This window comes from Rhynchophorus ferrugineus, unplaced genomic scaffold (assembly GCF_030347505.1).
Source record: "Rhynchophorus ferrugineus isolate W39M unplaced genomic scaffold, kcgeb_rfMv2 rfM3, whole genome shotgun sequence".
NCBI classification, from domain to species: domain Eukaryota; kingdom Metazoa; phylum Arthropoda; class Insecta; order Coleoptera; family Curculionidae; genus Rhynchophorus; species Rhynchophorus ferrugineus.
Window position 1 is genome coordinate 73087777 of NW_027472582.1, and position 20257 is coordinate 73108033.

Genomic DNA, 20257 nt, shown 5'->3' on the forward strand with positions numbered 1-20257 from the left:
TTTAGCGAGTTGTAAGGACTGCTCTCCATTAGAAACAACAGTAAAACGTTGACTTAATGAATTTTAAACGTGCTCGTAGAGACACCTGTGACGCACAACACAGTGGACGTCCAGATGAGATGGTAAAGCTACAAAACACCAAAATAATCCACAAAATCGTTTTGAATGATCGAACAGTGAAGTTGCGTGAGTTAGCTAACATCGTAAAGATATCAAAAGATCGTGTTGGTTTTATATTGCATGAATATTTGACTATGACAAAACTCTGTTCAAAGTGGGTGGCGTTGGCCAAAAACAAAAACGTGTTGATGATTCTGAGCAGTGTTTGGCTATGTTTAAACGGGATTTTTGCATCGATATGTGACAATGGATGAAACATGGATCCATCACTTCACTCTGCAATCAAAACATTCGTTATCTGAGTGAACAGCAACTGGTGACACGCCTATATTGTCCTATATAAGCCCTATTGAAATATTATAGCGGCTCTGGAATAACTGTGTGGCTCTTGATGGAGATTACGCTGATGAATAAAGCCAATTTTGAACAAAAAACTTTCTTTTTCTTTTTTACGCCCGCGACTTTTCAGCCAATGTGTTAAGATATATTTTTGCAGCCTTTTGACATAATTGTCTTGACTTTTGACATTCTGTATCAATTTTAAAAACATTTTTTCAAACATTTTAGTAGTGGTTTAGGCTCTATTTAGGCTTAAACTGAACTAGATTATCATCAAACGATGTCTCAAATGCTTTTCTACACATTTTTTGGCTGTCCAAAATGATATTTTTGTCTTCAGTGTCAGGATCGCCAATTTTTAAAACGCTCGGCCATCTTTTTTCAAATTTAAATAAAAAAAAACTTCCCACAAATGCGATTTACTTGGCATGAATTGAAACATTTTTAAAACACTAAAATGACACATACTGAACTGAAGTTAGAGACTCAGTGAGGTTTCAGCAAGAAGTTGATTACAGATGTGCCAGATGCGATTTAATACTCATTAACACCATCTATTGTAAATCCTTTAATATTAATTTATAGACTTGATATCTCTGATTTATTTATGTATAACTGAATTATTAATAGTTGAATTAGTGTTGTATTATTAATAGTTGAAGAACCATTTTACATTATCTGAGGGCAATATACTTGACATCTATGTAGTTTCTTGTAAAAGCAGATTATTTGGTAAAAAGAAGAATTATATGATAAACAAATAGCCGGCTATAAACCAGGCTTAAAAGAGTTCAGTTCGGAACATTTAGACATCTAATTTATGCTCCTGATAATTGCCTAAAATTTATGTGTAGTTATAGGAAAATATGATTTAACAGTGGTAATTTTGATCTTAAGTGAGTGGTTGTGCTTTTTACAGCTTCAAAAAATCTTATCATTGTTTATTATGTTTATTTATGTGTCTGAATTTATATAAAAGTTACATTTATAACCGATTTAGTAAATCAAGGAAAAGGACTTAGGAAATTAACTGTGTTATAAACACTTGCTCATACTGAACCGAATTTACAAGGACATTAAGAAGGGTGACGAAGGAAAAAAGATGACAAAAACTCTTAACAAGATTGCAATAAACAATAAAAAAATCAAGCAAATGCACGTTTGAAGATTGTTAGAATTTTATACTTTTATTTATTAGAGTGCGTGTTCTGTCTACGAAAGAAAATTACATATGGATGACTCTTCCTTCTCTCTCCAGAAAATAACAAATTAGGTGGCAGAAAAGATTCTTAGATCCAACCTTCTGAATCATCAGCAAAAAACTGAGAAATCCGATTAATCAGTCATTATTCAAACCTTTTGCCAGTAATCTATCTTAAACTGTCATATTTTTTTTGCCATTTTGAACTACCTTGTAATATTTAGTAACTACTTTAACGTTATAAATCTTATATTTTTAATTTAAGTATTTGTATTAATAACTTTAAACTAAATACGCATCTGCCAATGAATTTGCACAATGAAGAGGGAATAAACTTGTATTTGTATCAACAAGTTCAAGCTGGATGAAGACTCAAACCAAATACGAAAGAAAAGTTTGGAAGATGGGTCCCAAATATGCCTATTGCTGATTAAATGGCAACAAGGATGGTTTTTTTTTTGGAAAGTTTTGTAAAGATATGCGTAAAAGTAATCCACGTTTTAAAATCAATAGAAAACAATAAAAACTGGATGTATCATTATAATTGACTTTGGAGTAAACATACTGTAAGTGATAGATTTTGTCTTCGTCATTTTAAAAGTGATAGTGAAGACCGAGAATGTTAGCCACGTACTGACACCTTATGGATTGTTGAAAACTCCTAGTGAAGACCGCAATATCTTTCCCAGTTTTTTTTGGTAATTGTTTTAAATACTTTAAATCAAAATTCACAAAAAGATAAACAGGCACCAAGAAAGCAAACAAAATATAACATGTTTATTTGAGAGAGCACAACAATTAGTAGGAACGTTATCACTTATATTTTAGGATCGTTCTAAATTAGTGATTGGAATGATAATTTCACATATTTTTCTAGTGGATCTAAGAACGAATTTCATAAATTAGCACCCAACGATTTAAAATTTTTACTTTTATCTTTTATCCAAATCCAAAATCTACCCAAATCCCGAAATATAAAAGACAACCCTCGGCCGCGAAAACAACAAAACTCACCTACGATGAACCCTCTCGGCCTCGATCTCCATGATATGAGCCCGGGTCATCAGCGGCAGACTCTTCGAATTCTCCTCGTCTTCGATGATCTTCTTCGGCTTCAGCAGAGAGTCCCTGTTGAAGAACAGATTGTACTTCTTTCGCAGGGTGACATTCTTGTCCGATTCCCGTCGCTTGTCCCTCTGTTTCAATCGAGCTTTGTACGTGTCAGTTTCAGGACCTGGAATAAGTAAGACATTTTATGATTTTGTCGTTTATTAGTAGTGAGTGCAGTAAGCGTCATCGAGAGAAGATTGAAAATGTTACAACATTGCTTACATGGTGAAAGTTTATCGTAAAAATAATTAATAAGAAGTTAAGCGAGATAAAGAAGCAATATCCTCATTTTCTCACTTTATCAGACTGGATTTCACACTCAAATATATAGTATATAGTACGAGGGTCACTATTTATATTTCGGGAATTGGCAACACTGTTGTCATGTGAGTCCATCTGACGGTTCCATCTTAAAGTTTGACATTTTTGACGATATATGTATTCAGAACATTTTGTCGCACGGGCGCTATTTGTTTATTTTATATTTAGTTGAAACTTTCTTCTCGGCAAAAAATGGAACTGAATCGTGAACATTTTCGTGCGATCAATCAACTTAATTTGACTTTTGGCGATGAAGCTCCATCAAAAACCACCGTGTATCGCTGGTTTAGTGAATTCAATCTTGGTCATAGTTCGCTGTCCGACGAGTTTCGTGAAGGTCGTCCAAAATCGGCTGTTGCGCCAGAAAACATCCATGCTGTGTGCGAAATGATTAAGCAAGATCGTCATGTCACCTATTGTGATTTGAGGATCCCTAAGCATTAGTTCCACCAGCACGTATGAGATTTTACATGAACAGTTAGCTGTGCGAAAGTTATGTTCGCGTTGGATCCCACACAATTTGACAATCGCTCAAAAAAAATCGCTCGTGTCGATTGGTGCAAAGAAATGCTTAAGAAATTCAATCGCGGTGAATCGAAAGACGTTTATAAAATCGTGACAGGTGACGAATCATGAATATATTCGTATGAACCCGAAAGCAAGCAGCAGTCGACTGTGTGGGTGTTCCAAGATGAACCAAATCCAACAAAAGTTTTTCGCGCACGAAGCACTTCAAAGAAATTGATGGCCTTTTTCTTCGGGAAAACTGGTCATATTGCAACAGTGTCTCTAGAGTATCGTAGAACAATAAATTCTGATTGTTACACAACCATTTGTTTGCCAAAAGTCTTCGGTGAAATAAGGAAAACAAACAAGAGACGCCGGATTGTTCTTCATCATGACAATGCGAGCTCTCACACATAGGCTCAAACAAGAGACTACTTGAGCACTCAAAACATCGAATTGATGGGTCATCCGCCGTACAGCCTTGATTTGGCATCCAATAACTTCTTTTTGTTGGCATCCGTGGAGAATAAACTGCGTGGTGAACGATTTTCATCGCCCGAAGAAGCTATTGAAGCAATCAAAAATCATGTTTTGAAGATACCTGATTCGGAATGGAATAAATACTTTGAAAATTGGTTTAAGCATATGTAAAAGTGTATCGATCATCGTGGCAAGTACTTTGAAAAACAATAAAAATATATTCGCAGCTTAACTATTTGTTTTTTTCCTATTCCCGAAGTATAAACAGTGACCCCGTATGGTTTAATCATCATTATTTTTTATATGTGAGTTTTATTTAATTTAAAATGTTTATCATTCGAAAAAAAAACAGTTATAAAGCTGTTAATGTATATTAATTAAAAGAACGTACCTTATTTTGCCTGTTATTTGTTGGAGAAAACACAAAAGGAACCTCCAAACAACCAATTCGCGAAGTTAAATCATTAATGCGCATGACTCACGCGCAATTAAATATATCTAATCACCCACGGACTGTCGCTACAGTACTATAATACATCCTCAAGCGATGAACAAAAGACAAAGACTAACCACTTAATAGAATATGCAATTTTCGGTGATTTTGTACTCGACTCGTGTTTTCTACTCGACTAATTGAGGTAGTCCGAATCCGTCAGTTATGGGAATCGACAGTGTAATAAGTTCATTTTAATTTGACCTCTACATTTCAGTCTAACAAAAGGTTTAAGTACTAATTCAATTGTTAATGGTATTCATTTCGTAGTTCGGTGACAACTATTTAACCTAAAACTAAATCGCAGTACGTATGTAGTTTTCTATATCATCATTAAATGTTATTAAATTACCTTATAATTATTTTTATTATGATGAGCTTTCTCTGCTTTTATTTTAACTCATTTGTTGCTCATTAATCATTTTAGATCATATCATTAACAATATTGAGAGAAACTCTGAGTTTATTTGACAGTTGTGGGTCGTATTTAATTATAAAATATTTCTAATAGATGGCGCAACTAGTATTTTTAACTTAAGATATTAAAGAATGCATTGTAACCTATAAAAATTCTTCCATCCTTCTTTTCATCAATTTCATCCCTTTCACATCATTCCGTTGTATTTTTACTTGTATAATTAGGTTTCCATTTGAAGATTCTGTTGTTGACAGATGACTTAATATATTTAGCAAATAAATAATAGCAAGTCTTTATTAGAACATTTTTAAAAACCCAATGCTCGATTGTGAATTACAATTGTTTATTTAGAAAAGTGGGGTTAGTTGATATATTTGACGTTGTGTCAATTTGACAAATCTTTGGAATTGTATAGTTATGATTCCTTTGTTCATTATTGTTCGTAAATCTGGTTTCAATTTGCCAAGAAAAAAAAAACACTAAAAATGTTGGTTTTAATGGTTACTGTTTGTATTGAACGAACAATAACAGTTTGGTAAAGTAAATGTTTGGTGAAATGTCTCTGGATTTTGGAAGAACCAGTGTTTATTTAAAATTTTCAATGGAATATGATTATATTTTGTTAAGATTACCACCAAAAATTATCATTAATTACATTTTTTCTTATTTATTTAGGAAGCTTACTTCTAATTTATTGCTTTTCCAACCATATTTCTATTTTGTTTAAATAATAATTTTACGTAATTTTATCCAGTTTAAAAATGGAAGGTACCATTATTCGATCAAGTACACATTGTAAGCATAAAAAATCGAAAACATTGAATAGGAATATCATTATTTCATTAATCTAATATTTCAGTTTATGTTTTCAAGGTTATAAATAACAAATAAAAACGTTCATGCCGACCAGACAACGTTAAAATTGCACACCATAATGAAGTTAAAAGAAAACAAAATTCAACGTTTAGAAAACAAAGAAAAATATGTTTTCCAAGGGTTTGTTTTGATGAGTAATTGTAAAACAAAGGAAAAATAGCCGGAAAATTTAATCATTGTTGAAAATATTAGCGTATGATCATTTCAAAATAAAAATGCATTTGATATATTACAAAATAATGTAATTAAATGAACAAACAAAATTAGTAATAGAACAAACATAGGTACCCCGCGACTTCGCCATTTCGTAATAATTGAAATCGTATAAATTATCGAGTGGAACATACCTTTGTCATTTCGTACTATATGACTGTGTTCAACCGAAGGATTACTTGAAACAAGCAATTAAGTGAAAGCGGGCATGCGTGAAACGTAACCGCAACGAAGCACTGACCTATCTGGACGCACTTCTCCGCCAGGATCCGTTTCTCGTAGACGTTCGGCGAGACGAAGGAGAAACTGGCGACCGTGCCGACGCTCTTGTTCGAAGACAAACTGTCCAGGCTGCTCGAGCGAGACGTGGACTCGATCGACTCACGCGAGCCGGGCTTGAACCATTTGAAAAAGGCGAACAGGCCGCTGTTCCTTTTGGATTTTGGATCTGTGCCAGCACTTTGTTCCGAGGGTGGTTGATCTGGATTACTCATGTTATCTCTTGGGTGGAGGTCGTGCCATCAGCCTATAAACAACAAAGACGTTACTCGAACCACCGTTCAGGTTTCTGTTATGGGTATTAGGTACGCTGAAAGCGTATAAGTTTATTACAGTAATTTATTCTGGACATCTTCAACTGTTTTCCGTAGATGGTGGGAAAATATAACCGTCGTAATTTATTATAAACTTCATTCAGTATATAAAAGTTTTTCATTCAATTAGTGTCATTTATAATGAAATGATGGTGAACTTTGTTACATTGTTACTAGTCGTTTATGACTAACCTACAATTTGTCTTCACTCACTATACACTAAACTCACTTTACCTCACTACACAACATTACACAAGGTCACACGGTTTGATACTTTTGAGTCTGTGTCTTGCTTTGATGGTATCCAAAAGTTGCAATACTTCAATATTCTCATGAGAATGGACACTTTCCTCGTGCTCCTTTGTCAATTCTCTTGATTTCATGACTGACTGTGGGTATCTGAAGGTCTCGATGTAGGTAGTCAGTCCTGTAGTATCTGGGTACGCCCATAATACCTTTCAGGACTTTGTTCTGAAAAACTTGTATTTTGTTTATGTTACTTTGCAGAACATCCATATGTCCATGTAGGTTTCAGTATTTGCTTATATAATAACAATTTATTATGTACTGATAATTGTGATTTTCTTCCAATTAGCCAATACATTTTCCTATATTTCATTCTAGTTCTTTTTTTTTTCTTCTTTATATATTTCTTCCAGTGAAGTTTTGCATCAAGATTCATTCCGAGATATTTAGCGTTGTTGCTATATGAAATGGTAGTATTATTTAATGTTATTGGTGCTTGTGCCGTCTGATTGTAGGTGAACTGCACATGCACAGATTTACTTTAGCTAACTTTTATTTTCTAAGCTTGTGTTCAATTATTTATATTGACATTTGCCTGTTGTAATTTTCGTGTGTTAAAATAGTTGTAATAAAGCATTAACCCCAGTACACTTCCTTGTGGTACACCTGTTTTAGCTTCTTTTATTGTAGAGTATAACATTTTCTGTAGTTTGTGAACAAGGCCTTCATTCAATATTAGTTTTATTTTGTTTTAAGTTTTTTTCTAGATATTCAGTAAATGCTTCTGCTTTTTGGTGATTATCACGTGCCCAATTCCCACATAACAGGTATCTCATAGATGGACGGTGTAAAGATGAGCGCTTTAGATATTATAAATTGTACAGAAGACATTTTATTTAATCTGACTTTAATTAACTATTACAAAAATATTAAATAATATTTTTTGTTCATAGTTACCTTAATTTTTGTTAGTCGGCTCTGAAATAAGCACTTTTAATTCATAATTAGTCGGTCTATGATTTCCTTTACTATGTAAAACAAATTGATTTCAAATTAAAAAAAAAACTAATCTTGACAGTGACAGAAATATTTAACTACATGGCTTACTTGACCGTTGATTTTTTCATGAAAATCGCATATAAACTAGCTTATTTACTTCATTCCCACAGAAATAACGCCAACGATGAAATAGCTTTATTATATTTTATTAAAAGACCGAGTTTTTAATGGATATTCGTCCTTCAAAATCCAAATACTATTCGCGAAACATTTATGTTCTCAGAAATTTCCGTACGTTATCGTTCAACACACTATAGTATAAACAAGTAGTATCCACTAAAAGTGGATTTCTTGCTGTATGGCCTGGAATAAAATCGATTTAGTGTTTTTGAATTTTTGAAATTGTTTTTTTGACATTTAATAATTACAATTGCATATACAATAATTTTCGTAAAAATAATGACTAACAAAAATTACAGGGATTATAAATAATGTTATGCTGAATGAAGGTAGTATAACACATTACACATTTTTTTAGGTTATTTAATGAAAAGTGAATAATGATATTGCTATATACATTGATATACCAAACTAGATAGATAACTAGCTAGTTACATTTTACACCCTCTGTCCTTATATAATCTAGAATATAATTTTGTGATAGGCAATCTAAAATTTTTATTCATATTTTAATTTTACTTTGAATGAATTTTGTACCAGGATGTACCAGAAATTTTTACCAGTATACTAACAGGTACTTTCTGGGAGTGATATATATTCATAAGCTCAACCTGTTGCCTCGCTTTCGCTATCATTTTTTAATCTGTTACCAATAAAAACTAGTGTTTTGTTATATTCTTAGATGTAGCACAAGCTTTCGATAAAGTTCGACATGAAGGCCTTGTTCATAAACTACAGAAAATATTACCAAAACAACACACCGAACTACTAAAATCGTACATTACAGCCAGAATGATTTTAAGGTAAAAAAGAACAAGCTACAGTAAAAGAAGTTAAAGCAGGTGTACCACAAGGAAGTATACTGGGGCCAATGCTGTATCTAGACTACACTTGTGATATACCACAAATGAAGAATATTACGATGGCTACATCAGTACATAATAAATAGCTATTATATAAGCAAATACTGAAACCTATATGGATATACGGAGTTCAACTATGGGGATGGTCTGCAAAGAGTAATATAAACAAAATACAAATTTTTCAGAAGAAAGTCCTGAGAAATATAGTGGGAGTACCACAATACTACAGGACTGACTACTTACATTGAGATCTTCAGATATCCACAGTCAGTCAAGAAATCAAGAGAATTGGAAGGGGGCATGAGCAAATACTCTATTCTCATGATAATATTGAAGTATTGCAACTTTTGGACACCACCAGAGCAGGACACAGACTGAAAAAAATCAAACCATCTGATCTCGTGTAGTGTTGTGTAGGGAGGTTCATATAATAAAAAATACAGCAGTGACATTATTTCACTAGAGACTGAGATAGGGCCGATGGGTCCTCCTGGTTATATACCTAGATTTAAGTTATGATAAAGACGAATTGTAGGTTAGTCGGAAACGACTAGTAACAATGTAATAATTAAATAATAAGAAAAAACATTTTTCAGTGCATCGAGAGTTTAACGTCACCGTAGATCCCAATAAATAAAGCAAACGTTACTCAATCCACCCGCAGTGTTCTTAACGGAGCCACTTAAATTAAATAGAAATCCAGGTTAATGAAAATCGCACAGATCGCCTGTAGATATATCGGGAACAAATAGATGTCTGCATCGAAAAGTGTAATCGAACTTATAGCCTTCCGCTAACAAGGTGGGCGACTAATTTAACGGGCTACCGCTACGGGATGGTTTAATTTTAACTCTCGATTGCCCACAAGCTTCCTGCTACTTGTTACTAATTTTAACCGTTTCTGTTTCTTTCGTTGTTATTCTGAAAATAAAAACAAACGACATACTATCCTAATAATTGGCAGTAGACCTGTCAGAAAATAAAGAATCTATCGAAGTTTAACAGAAACGTTGTAAAAAAAATTAAAACAGCTAAAGAAATTTTGAGGTTTTTTATATCTAAAGTAATTAAGAGTTTAAGAAGAGAATTAGATGTAGAGGCGACCCAGAAGTATTTTTAAAATCAGGTCTAACTTACCTTTCATCTCCTTTTCGTATCCGATTTCACGGAAATCGATATACAAATCGTCAGTCAAATCACTGTAGTGGAAATGAAGAAATAAATGTGAAAGAAGGAAAAAAAGAATTGTGTTTATTAATTAAATACTACATTGTTACTAGTCGTTTCCGACTAGCCTACAATTTGTCTTTATGATAACTTAAACCTAGGTATATAACTAGGAGGACCCATCGGCCTTATTTCAGTCTCTAGTGACATAATGTTTATACATGTTACTGCTGTATTTTTTAATATATGCACCTCACTACGCAACACTACACAAGATCAGATGGTTTGATTCTTTTGAGTCTGTGTCCTGCTCTGGTGGTATCCAAAAGTTGCAATACTTCAATATTCTCATACGAATGGAGTCTTTCCTCATGCCCCCTCGCAATTCTCTTGATTTCTTAACTGATTGTGGATATTTGAAGGTCCCAATGTAGGTAGTCAGTCCTGTAGTATTTGAGTGCTCCCACAACACTTCTCAGGACTTTGTTCTGAAAAATTTGTATTTTGTTTATTTTACTCTTTGGAAAACATCCCCATAATTGAACTCCGTATGTCCATATAGGTTTCAGTATTTGCTTATATAATAACAATTTATTATGTACTGATAATTGTGATTTTCTTCCAATTAGCAATACATTTTCGTATATTTCAATTCCTGTTCTTTTATTTTCTTCTTTTTATGTTCCTTCTAGAGAAATTTTGCATCAAGATTCCTTCCAAGATGTTTAGCGTTGTTGCTATAAGGAATGACAGTATTATTTAATGTTATTGGTGCCTGTACGGTCTGAGTGTAGGTGAACTGCACATGTACAGATTTACTTTCGTTAATTTTTATTTTCCAAGCTTGTGTCCAATTATTTAAATTGTCACTTGCCTGTTGTAATTTTCGTGTGGCTTCTTCACTATTCTCTTTGACACCAGTAATCGCAGTATCATCAGCAAATGTAGCCATCGTAATATTCTCCATTTGTGATATATCACAAGTGTAGTGTAGATAAAGCATTAACCTCAGTACACATCCTTGTAGTACACCTGCTTTAGCTTCTTTTATTGTAGAGTAAGCTTCTTCTTGTTTAACCCTAAACATTCTGGCTATAATGTACGATTTTAGTAGTTCGGTGTTATTTTGGTAACATTTTAACATGTCATATCCTATCGAAGGCTTGTACTACATCTAAAAATATGGCTGAGCATAATTTTTTGCTTTCGTAGGCTTTTTCAATAACATCTGTTGTTCTATGGACCTGGTCAATTGTTGAGTGCCTGCTAATAAACCCAAACTGGTGTGTTGGTATTAGGTTTTTTCTCTCGATGAAAGAAATAATGAAGAAGAATGTAAAGATGAACAAAATGAAGATTTATCGAGAGACGTTTAGGCGACATAATCAAAATGCTAATGAAAGATTCAATCACAAAATATTGAGAACATGGGCGGATACGAAACAATTTTTTAGTTAGTTCATTTGCGGCTAGGTGGCTTGAAGTTTAAATTTGGCAACAAAGCTAAATTTGTGTGTTTATATCTGGTGGAAATAATTAAAAAATTACTCGGTAGTTTGGACTTTTTTGGTAATTATATGCTTATAATCTGATTTATATATATAAAATTTTTAACCAATCGTTATGAAATTTTACGCATATCTTATTATATATATTGTAGTTTATAGTGTACATATATATGTAGTTTGTGAACTATAAATCTGAGAAAATTTCATTCATTTTTACTATTTTTTATTGCATGTCAATTTAAAAAAATGGTAAAAATCGTAAAATCAGAAACCAACAAGATGAGCTTGACTTTATAAACAAGAGATTATCATACTGTTTTATTATATTTTTAATAGATCCTTCAGCTATCTTTAACTCCTAGAATTTACCGTAATAAGAGCACAGCAGTTATGAAAAAGGATAGCAGATATGAGCAGATATGAAAAGAAAAATGAAAAAGTGAAAAAGCGCTATAGACAATTTTGATTATATTTACCTTCTTTTATATTTACGTTTAATTATTTTTTACTAAATATAATTATTAGTAATAATATATAAGTAAAATAAAGTAGTAAATATATATTATATATATTTCATTATTTTTTATAAATATATACATTATTTATATTCATTATATACTTATTATTTTAGATTTTTGATATTTTATAATATTTGCATTGATATATAATTTTATTTCAATAAATTGTTTTGAAATATTACATTTGGGTTTTATTTCAAATTTAATTGGTCAGTAGAATGTGACGTCAGATGTTAGTCACGTGATGTGTGTGAAATACTCGACCAACGAAATGCTTTCCTAATAAAATATTTTCTTTACAGGTGCCTGTAATGGTAATTTAAATTAACCATTGAAATGCAGCGAAATGACGTTCTCAGCTTCTTGCTGAGACCACGCTAAACGATTTTACGAATCACTTATGATTCGGGACGGGACGGGACGGAATTAATACACCACTTATGGCTTTGGAACAAAAGAGAAACTTTATTTTGATCCCTGGTAATTTATACCCACTCGATACAAGTCCCAGCGCCCTCTATTAACTTTCTACCTCCATTTAACAAACGATTCTCAAGTTATTTGTATTAAGTTAACACTCTATATATTACTATATGGTCTATTTCTATTGATCAATGTCCAGTTTGTATAAAATGACCTAAGCATTTTAAACAGAAAGTAAGTGTTATGATATTACTCAAGAAAATAGTCTCTACATTGATTGAAATAGATTACTTTTGGTAATATTTCTTGTTTCTGTTCATGTTAAAGTTACCTCTATTTGATAGTAAGCATTACCTTGATTATTATTTCACATTTCGATGTGCAGTGTCAAATAACAAGTTATTAATACTTATGTACTCATATTGTTTATAATATTCCGCATACGATCAGGGCCACGTATATGTAATGCGAGAAAATATGAATTGGATTGGAGCCATTCCAGCTATTTTATTTCAGTTTTAACGCAACATAATACTAAAATATTGCAGCAGTAATATCAGGTATGACAGCGTCAAGTATCTATTTTATATATAGAATCACTACTCGTATATTTAAAAAAAAGACGCAAAAAAGAAATATAAAATGTGATACTGAATTTAAATTATTTCTCATTAATGGCCTACATATACCTCATGATGTTCAGGTAAGTACAGTCAATGTGACCCCCAAAGGGATGCTAATATACCCACGTTAAGATAGTTACACACCAACTATTATAATACTATCTAAAGTGGTAAGTGTATATTATTATAGTAGTACTTTTATGTTAACCCTTACAAAACTATTAAAAAATCATATCTTAACTAATTCAATGTTCAATATAATTCATATATATATATATATATATATATATATATATATATATATACCACATTTTGATTTCAAAGTTTTATAATAACAATTATTTTATTACTACTAATATAAAAAGTTTGTTTCAAAAAATTCTCTTAAAAACAGAAGTAGAATACTTGACAATAACTTTTACATAACTATAACGTCACATAATACAGATTACTGTCGTATAAAGTCAACTTCCAATAGAGGGCAATCCAATATTTAGATTCAGAATATTTAATCTAAAAAACTCCATAAATATAATATATTTGTTATAATAACTACTTAATTTATAATAAATATTTGAATAGTCTAATGTCAATTTTGTAAAAGTGATAAGTAATATCTTTGATTAGAAATATTTTAAAAAAATTTAGATTGAAGTTGATAAAAATAACTTCCAACTAAATGTTCAAGTAATATATTAATCAAAATTTTATAATAATTATAATTTAAGTACTACTAATATAAAAAACTTAAAAATATTCTGTTTTAAAAGTAGAACTTTTGACAATGACGTTTACATAACCAAAATGTCACATATTACAGATTTCTGTTTTACAAAGTTAACCTAAAACCCAAGAGAGGGCAACACAATCGTCGAAAATCTTCGTTCACTTGAACTATTATACCTAAATAATGCGTCAACAATTTAAACCAGGTTTTACTGAAACAGGTTGCAATGTCGACAAGCGTTTGGCCCCGATGTTACTATCGAAGGTAAAGTGCAACTTGTTTCTCAATGGAGATGTTAACCTCGAGAAAACGACATCCGACCATCAAAAAATGATAATCAGAAGCAAATAAATGTTATAATCGCGTCTGACCCTTGCGCAACTAGATTTCGACCATCTAATCATCTAAAATCAATCGCAAATTAAAAAAGTAGCAACAAATGACCACAATCGGACGAACACATTTATTGTTAAAAGTTTGCAGAACCCATATATTAAAACAAGTGAATAATTACATAATAACCTTGAGCCAGACTAATTTTGGCTGCATATACACAAGGTTAGTTACCTTTTAAATTGTACAGAGGAAGAAACGCGGTTTTTACTTGAAGAATTTATGAAACTATTTTTAAAATTCTCAAAAAGTTTTAATTAGGTCTGCTTGTCTTTTATAATTCAACAAGTGTATAGGTTAATATAACCTTATTTTTTTAATAATGTGTCAATAACAATTGACTGATTTTATCCTTGGTTATATACATTAAAATATATGAGTTTATTAAGTTATATAACTTATGTTAACTGACATATCATCTTACTTTTTATTTCGAAAATATACTTATAATTAATAGTCTTTACACTACAATTTTCTTCTGCTTAATTGACTGTGATTCTATAATTTTTTAAGTATATTTTTGCTATTGGTAGTATACACGTATGTTCGTATAACCTTACTCTTTAAATTGAATGTTTACGTAAACTTGGGAAGTTATGTGAAATGGAAACAAATGAATCGTAACTGATTTATATATACACAGTATATCTACTAAATTTTAGGTCTCACAGAGTTTAGGAAATTGCGAATTGTTACGTTTTTCTTATTGGTATTGCTAAGACGTATCTAACAATTTTTTCTTCTTACTTTCCTCCTATGAATTGTTACTACATGATGGTATCGCTTTATTAATTATATAAAACTGCTTTAAACTTGGACAATTTTTAGTGTAATTTACTTTTTCACTTAAATTAATGTTGCGATTTTTTATGAAGATTATGCTTTCATCTAGATTACTTTTGCATGTAAAATTTTTTTATATAAAGATTACTTTTGTACTTATATTACTTTTATTCACTCACTTGACTACTTTTCATATAGATTAGTTTTTCACTTAGATTACCTTTACACGTTGACTATTTTCTCAGTAGATTACTTTTGGACATTGGTTACTTTTGTTATTTACGTATATTAATATGTCCTTTAGATCAATTTTGCACGATAATTATTTTTACATACAGATTACATTTGCATGTTGATTATTTTTTCACTGAGATTAATTTTTCATCTAGATTACTTTTGCATGTAAAATTTTTTTATATAAAGATTACTTTTGCACTTATATTACTTTTATTCACTCACTTGACTACTTTTCATATAGATTAGTTTTTCACTTAGATTACCTTTACACGTTGACTATTTTCTCAGTACGATTAATTGTTCAAGTAGATTACTTTTAGACATTGGTTACTTTTGTTATTTATGTATATTAATATGTTCTTTAGATCAATTTTGCACGATAATTATTTTTACATACAGATTACTTTTGCATGTTGATTATTTTTTCACTGGGATTAATTTTTCATCTAGATTACTTTTGCGGGTAAAATATTTATACATAAAGATTACTTTTGCACTTATATTAGTATTAATCACTCACTTGGCCACTTTTCATATACACAGATTGATTTTTCACTTTGTATGTCGATTATTTTCTCAGGGAAACTAATTTTTCAAACAGATAACTTTTGGACGTCGATAAATTTTAAGTTTTACGTAAATTAATATTTGTTTACATAACTTTTGTAGATATAGTATTTTTACATACAGATTACCTTTTCATGATGACTATTTTTTTGCTGAGATTAATTTTTCATCTAGATTACTCTTGAATGTAAAACATTTTAACATAAGGATTACTTTTGCACTTATATTCCTTTTATCCACCCACTTGGCAACATTTCACATACAAAGATTGCTTTTTCACTTAGTTTACCTTTGCATCTCGATTATTTTCTCAGCAGGACTAATTTTTCAAGTAGATTACTTTCGGACATCGATAACTTTGTTTTTACGTAAATTAATAATTCATTTAGATTACTATTGCACATCAAATATTTTTACAGATTACCTTTGCATGTTAATTATATTTTCGCTGTGATGAATTCTTCATCTAGATTACTTTTGCACGTAACATATTTTTATATAAAGATTACTTTTGCACTTATATTACTGCCATTCACTCAATAGATTACCTTTTAATCTCGAATATTGTCTCATCGGGGCTAATTTTTGAAGTAGATTACTATTGGACGTCGATTACTTTTGATTTTTACACATACTAATATTTCATTTAGATTACTTTTACACATAAAATATTTTTACATTCAGATTACTATTTCACATAGATTATTTTATTCACTCGCTTGATTAATTTTTTTTAGATTACTTTTGCACCTTGAATGTTTTACATGCAGATTACTTTCACTTAGATTACTTTTATTCACTAGTTTGATTACTTTTACTTTTTTACTATTACATATTATTTCTAGTATTTTGTCATATAGATTCCTTTTACACATCGTTTACCTTTTAATACAGATTAATTTTGCACCTGAACTACTTTTTAAATATAGATTACTTGTGACTAGGTCACTAATGCTTCTAAAATGTATTACAGTCAAGAAAATACACTTTAAAAACGTGGATCATTTTTTAATCTATTTAATATTACGATTGTTAACGACTTTATGATGAATTATACTCGTGATAAATAATTATGTGACCAGATTAAACTTGCCAATTAAGGCGTCTATCGTTGTACGCAGAATGCGAATTAACTTTTTATAACAGACGTAAAAGTGTTGTTTCTTAATCGTTTTATCGAGGTGAAATAATTTTGGGTCACAAAATGTCCGATTTATTAATAGAAATATATATTTTCGTCCATTGATCGCGAAGCAATACGGGTCATTGTACATTATTTTCACAAAGACTGACATTTATTGCGAAATTCTATTAATATATTAGAATAATTCGGTTACTAGAAGCATTATAAAACAAAGGAAGGCAGTCGTGGATCATCATATAAAAATATTTAGACTGGATCATTGTTCTTATCTGGTATTGGCGGCCGGCCAGCGTCAAAACACCCCTGAAATGGATTCCATTGACCTTCATGTCCGTGTTTTATTGTCAAGAGATATTGTACAATTTCTCCCAGTAAGTTTATTCTTTTATAATATCCCAGAATATTCGATTATCATTTAGAATTATAATTTTGTTGCAAATAAATTTCTTGGTAATCCAGGTCAGGCCTAAATGTTAGGTTAGGTCAGAAATAAAAGACATTTTATTTAAAATTAAAAAAAATGTGCAACTTTTTTTTTCCATGTCAGTGATAAATATTAGGTTAGGTTATTTTATAAGATAGATTTTGTTACTAGATAAGTAGATACAAATAAAATTAAAACAAAGGCCAACAAATAATTGTTAATTTAATTATTTAATACAATTTTTTAATTTTTTTGACATTCTAGATTTATTTCAATATTTAGAAAGATAGGACTCTGTTATTGTTTGACATTTGAACTGTCATTGTCGTACCTCAGGCTATAGTATCAGTTTTAATATGAAATAATCTATATTTCGAATATCGAACAATATTATCCGCATCTGTAGTTAAAAAAAGCGTCGGTATAGTTTTAATATGAACTGACAGTATCAAACAAGATTTTGTATTGATTTAGCAAGATAATATTTCAGAGTGCACAGGCAAAGAGGACTATGAATATTTTACTATTCAAATGTCAGTGTCAAAAACATATAACTGTATTTTGTCGTGTATGTATATATAAGGTACACTGATTGTTTTAACGCTATAGATGTGTTAAAACAAAATATCTTACATGATTATTTTCTGAAAGGACATATAAATAATCGCATAAACACAAATCTGAATGTATAGCAAATAAACTGTCAGTTTGATGGAACTATACAGGTGTTTGTGTTATATTTCCGCGATTACAATAGATTAATAGATGTTAGAAGTTTGATGAACATATAATTGTGTTGAAAAATGTTAGGCGTGTCGAAAACAATTTGGTAACTGTAATGTTAAAAACAAACAAGTTTGCTTGTTTGTTAATGTTAATAATAAGTGTTTACTTGTGGTGTTGGGTTTAATATCAAATAAAGATTAGAATATATTGTTGCCTATATTAATTACAATAATAATTTTAATAATTAACAATATTTTCGCATTTACAGTTAAAATACCTTTGGGGTACTTTTAACATGTACTGTCAGTGTCAAACAAGATTTTTTTATTGATTTAGCAAAGTAATATTTCAGAGTTCCAGTCAAAGTCAAAGTCGTGTCAATCAGTGTTCTTATTTTTTGACATCCGATATCTATATCAAAATTTACAAAGGGCGCTGTTGTTGCTTGACATTTGAACTGTCATTGTCAAAAACGATAAAATCCGAAACTAACAAGGTAATATTTTGACGTTGACAGCTGGAGTCTGAACTTTTTAATTTGGTTGCTTGTTCATTTTTGATTTTATATTGATTTAGCACAGTAGTATTCCAGAGTCCATAGAGAAAGAACTATGAATATTTTAATATTGAAATATCAATGTCAAAAACACATTTTTATTGGATTAATAGAAACTTATTTTGTCCTCAATTCTTTTTTGAAAGGAAATATAGATAATTACACACTGTCAATTTCATCAAGTTATATAGGTATATTTGCGCGTTTACAAGGTATCATTAGAGATTAGGAGTTTGATAAACGCATAATTGTGCTGAAAAATATTAAATGTGTCGAAAAGTAATTTGGTAATTGTAATTATTTGGTTGAAATATATCTCTTTATTTTTCTAGAGTTGAAAATGGCTTACAGAAGGTGATGGATAGAAAAAAAGTTTAACTGTATTCACCACATAGTCCAAACATTGGTCCATGCGATTGGTATCTATTACTGTTTTCAAATTTGACCTGATATTTGATACTTTCCTTGTTTCTAGAAGTTAATTGATTAATACTTTTTTACACACATAATTTATTTAATATATTTTAGTGCTCTTCTTCTTTTTCACCTATAGGCTTTAAACGTTTCTTTCTTAATAGTTTCCCAATATATCATCGGGGCAACACATGGATGACTGACTTTTAGGTTACCATACATCCGATTTATTAATAGAAATATATAATTACGTGCATCGGCAGCGAAAGAACACCCGAATCCTCATCCGAAACCTTCAAACAGCAATATCCACGTACCATTATCATTCGTTCCTGTTGGTCCTCGGCTGTGCACGCACCAAAAACCTCACCCGCCGCACTTTCACTGCATCCCGAGCGGATTTTACGTGTTGTTTTTGGAAAAATCAACCGAGAGAACAAGTCGTCCGCGTTTCGCAGCCGAAACGGTCCCGCGTCGTCGAAATTCGGCGGCGCTAGCCGTCGCGGTGCTAATTTTAAACGGAAAGATAAGACATAGTTGTGAAACGGCGCTCCCGTCTTCCCGTAACGACTCCCCGAGCCGAAGGCAGACGGAAAATTCGACTCCGAACGTTCACTACCAAAGATTTATTTTCACCAAGTCCGGATGTCGAATTTTGTTCTTCTAATTTTCCGTTAACGAAACGAGAAAGTTTATTTTCGAGTTTTTTATGGTGCATCTCCATCTTGGTAACAATATTTTTATGGTATAGGATGATGCATCTTGTCAAAATTTGTTCCTAAAATGCCTTAAACCCCTTTTTATTAACAATATCGCCATCTATTAACAACACAAATAAGTTTTAATGCAATTGAAAATCAAAGATTTTTTACAAATCTCCATTAAAAGCAAAATATTTCATTTATTTAGTCCTTAGTGAGTTTTGTCAAATTAATTTCAATAAAAATCAATCTAATCTGATGAACATTTATTTGTGGTCTCCTATTAGAAAAAACTTCAGTTATTGTTTTTACTAGAAAATGCAACACCAAAACATTGAATGACTAGTTGAAGTGTCACTGTCACTTTTATTGTATACTTAACCCTCA

General features: G+C 31.0%; 1 protein-coding gene across 4 annotated transcripts in view; it reads right to left on the bottom strand.

The window, feature by feature from the left end:
* The window catches only part of LOC143192349 (uncharacterized), a 36361-nt gene extending 16700 nt beyond the window's left edge, over positions 1 to 19661 (bottom strand). The window contains exons 1-3 of one of the 4 annotated variants that reach the window (XM_076397628.1): positions 19487 to 19661; positions 6320 to 6604; positions 2675 to 2894 (exon numbers count right to left, since the gene is read on the bottom strand). In XM_076397628.1, coding sequence (XP_076253743.1) covers positions 2675 to 2894; positions 6320 to 6572 — 473 coding nt within the window. In that variant the 5' untranslated portion in view covers positions 6573 to 6604; positions 19487 to 19661. Of the gene's footprint in view, positions 1 to 2674; positions 2895 to 4469; positions 4807 to 6212; positions 6605 to 19420 lie in introns of those variants that run through there. The other 3 variants (XM_076397629.1, XM_076397631.1, XM_076397630.1) reach the window with 3 other exon arrangements.
* Between the last annotated feature and the right edge of the window lie 596 nt (positions 19662 to 20257).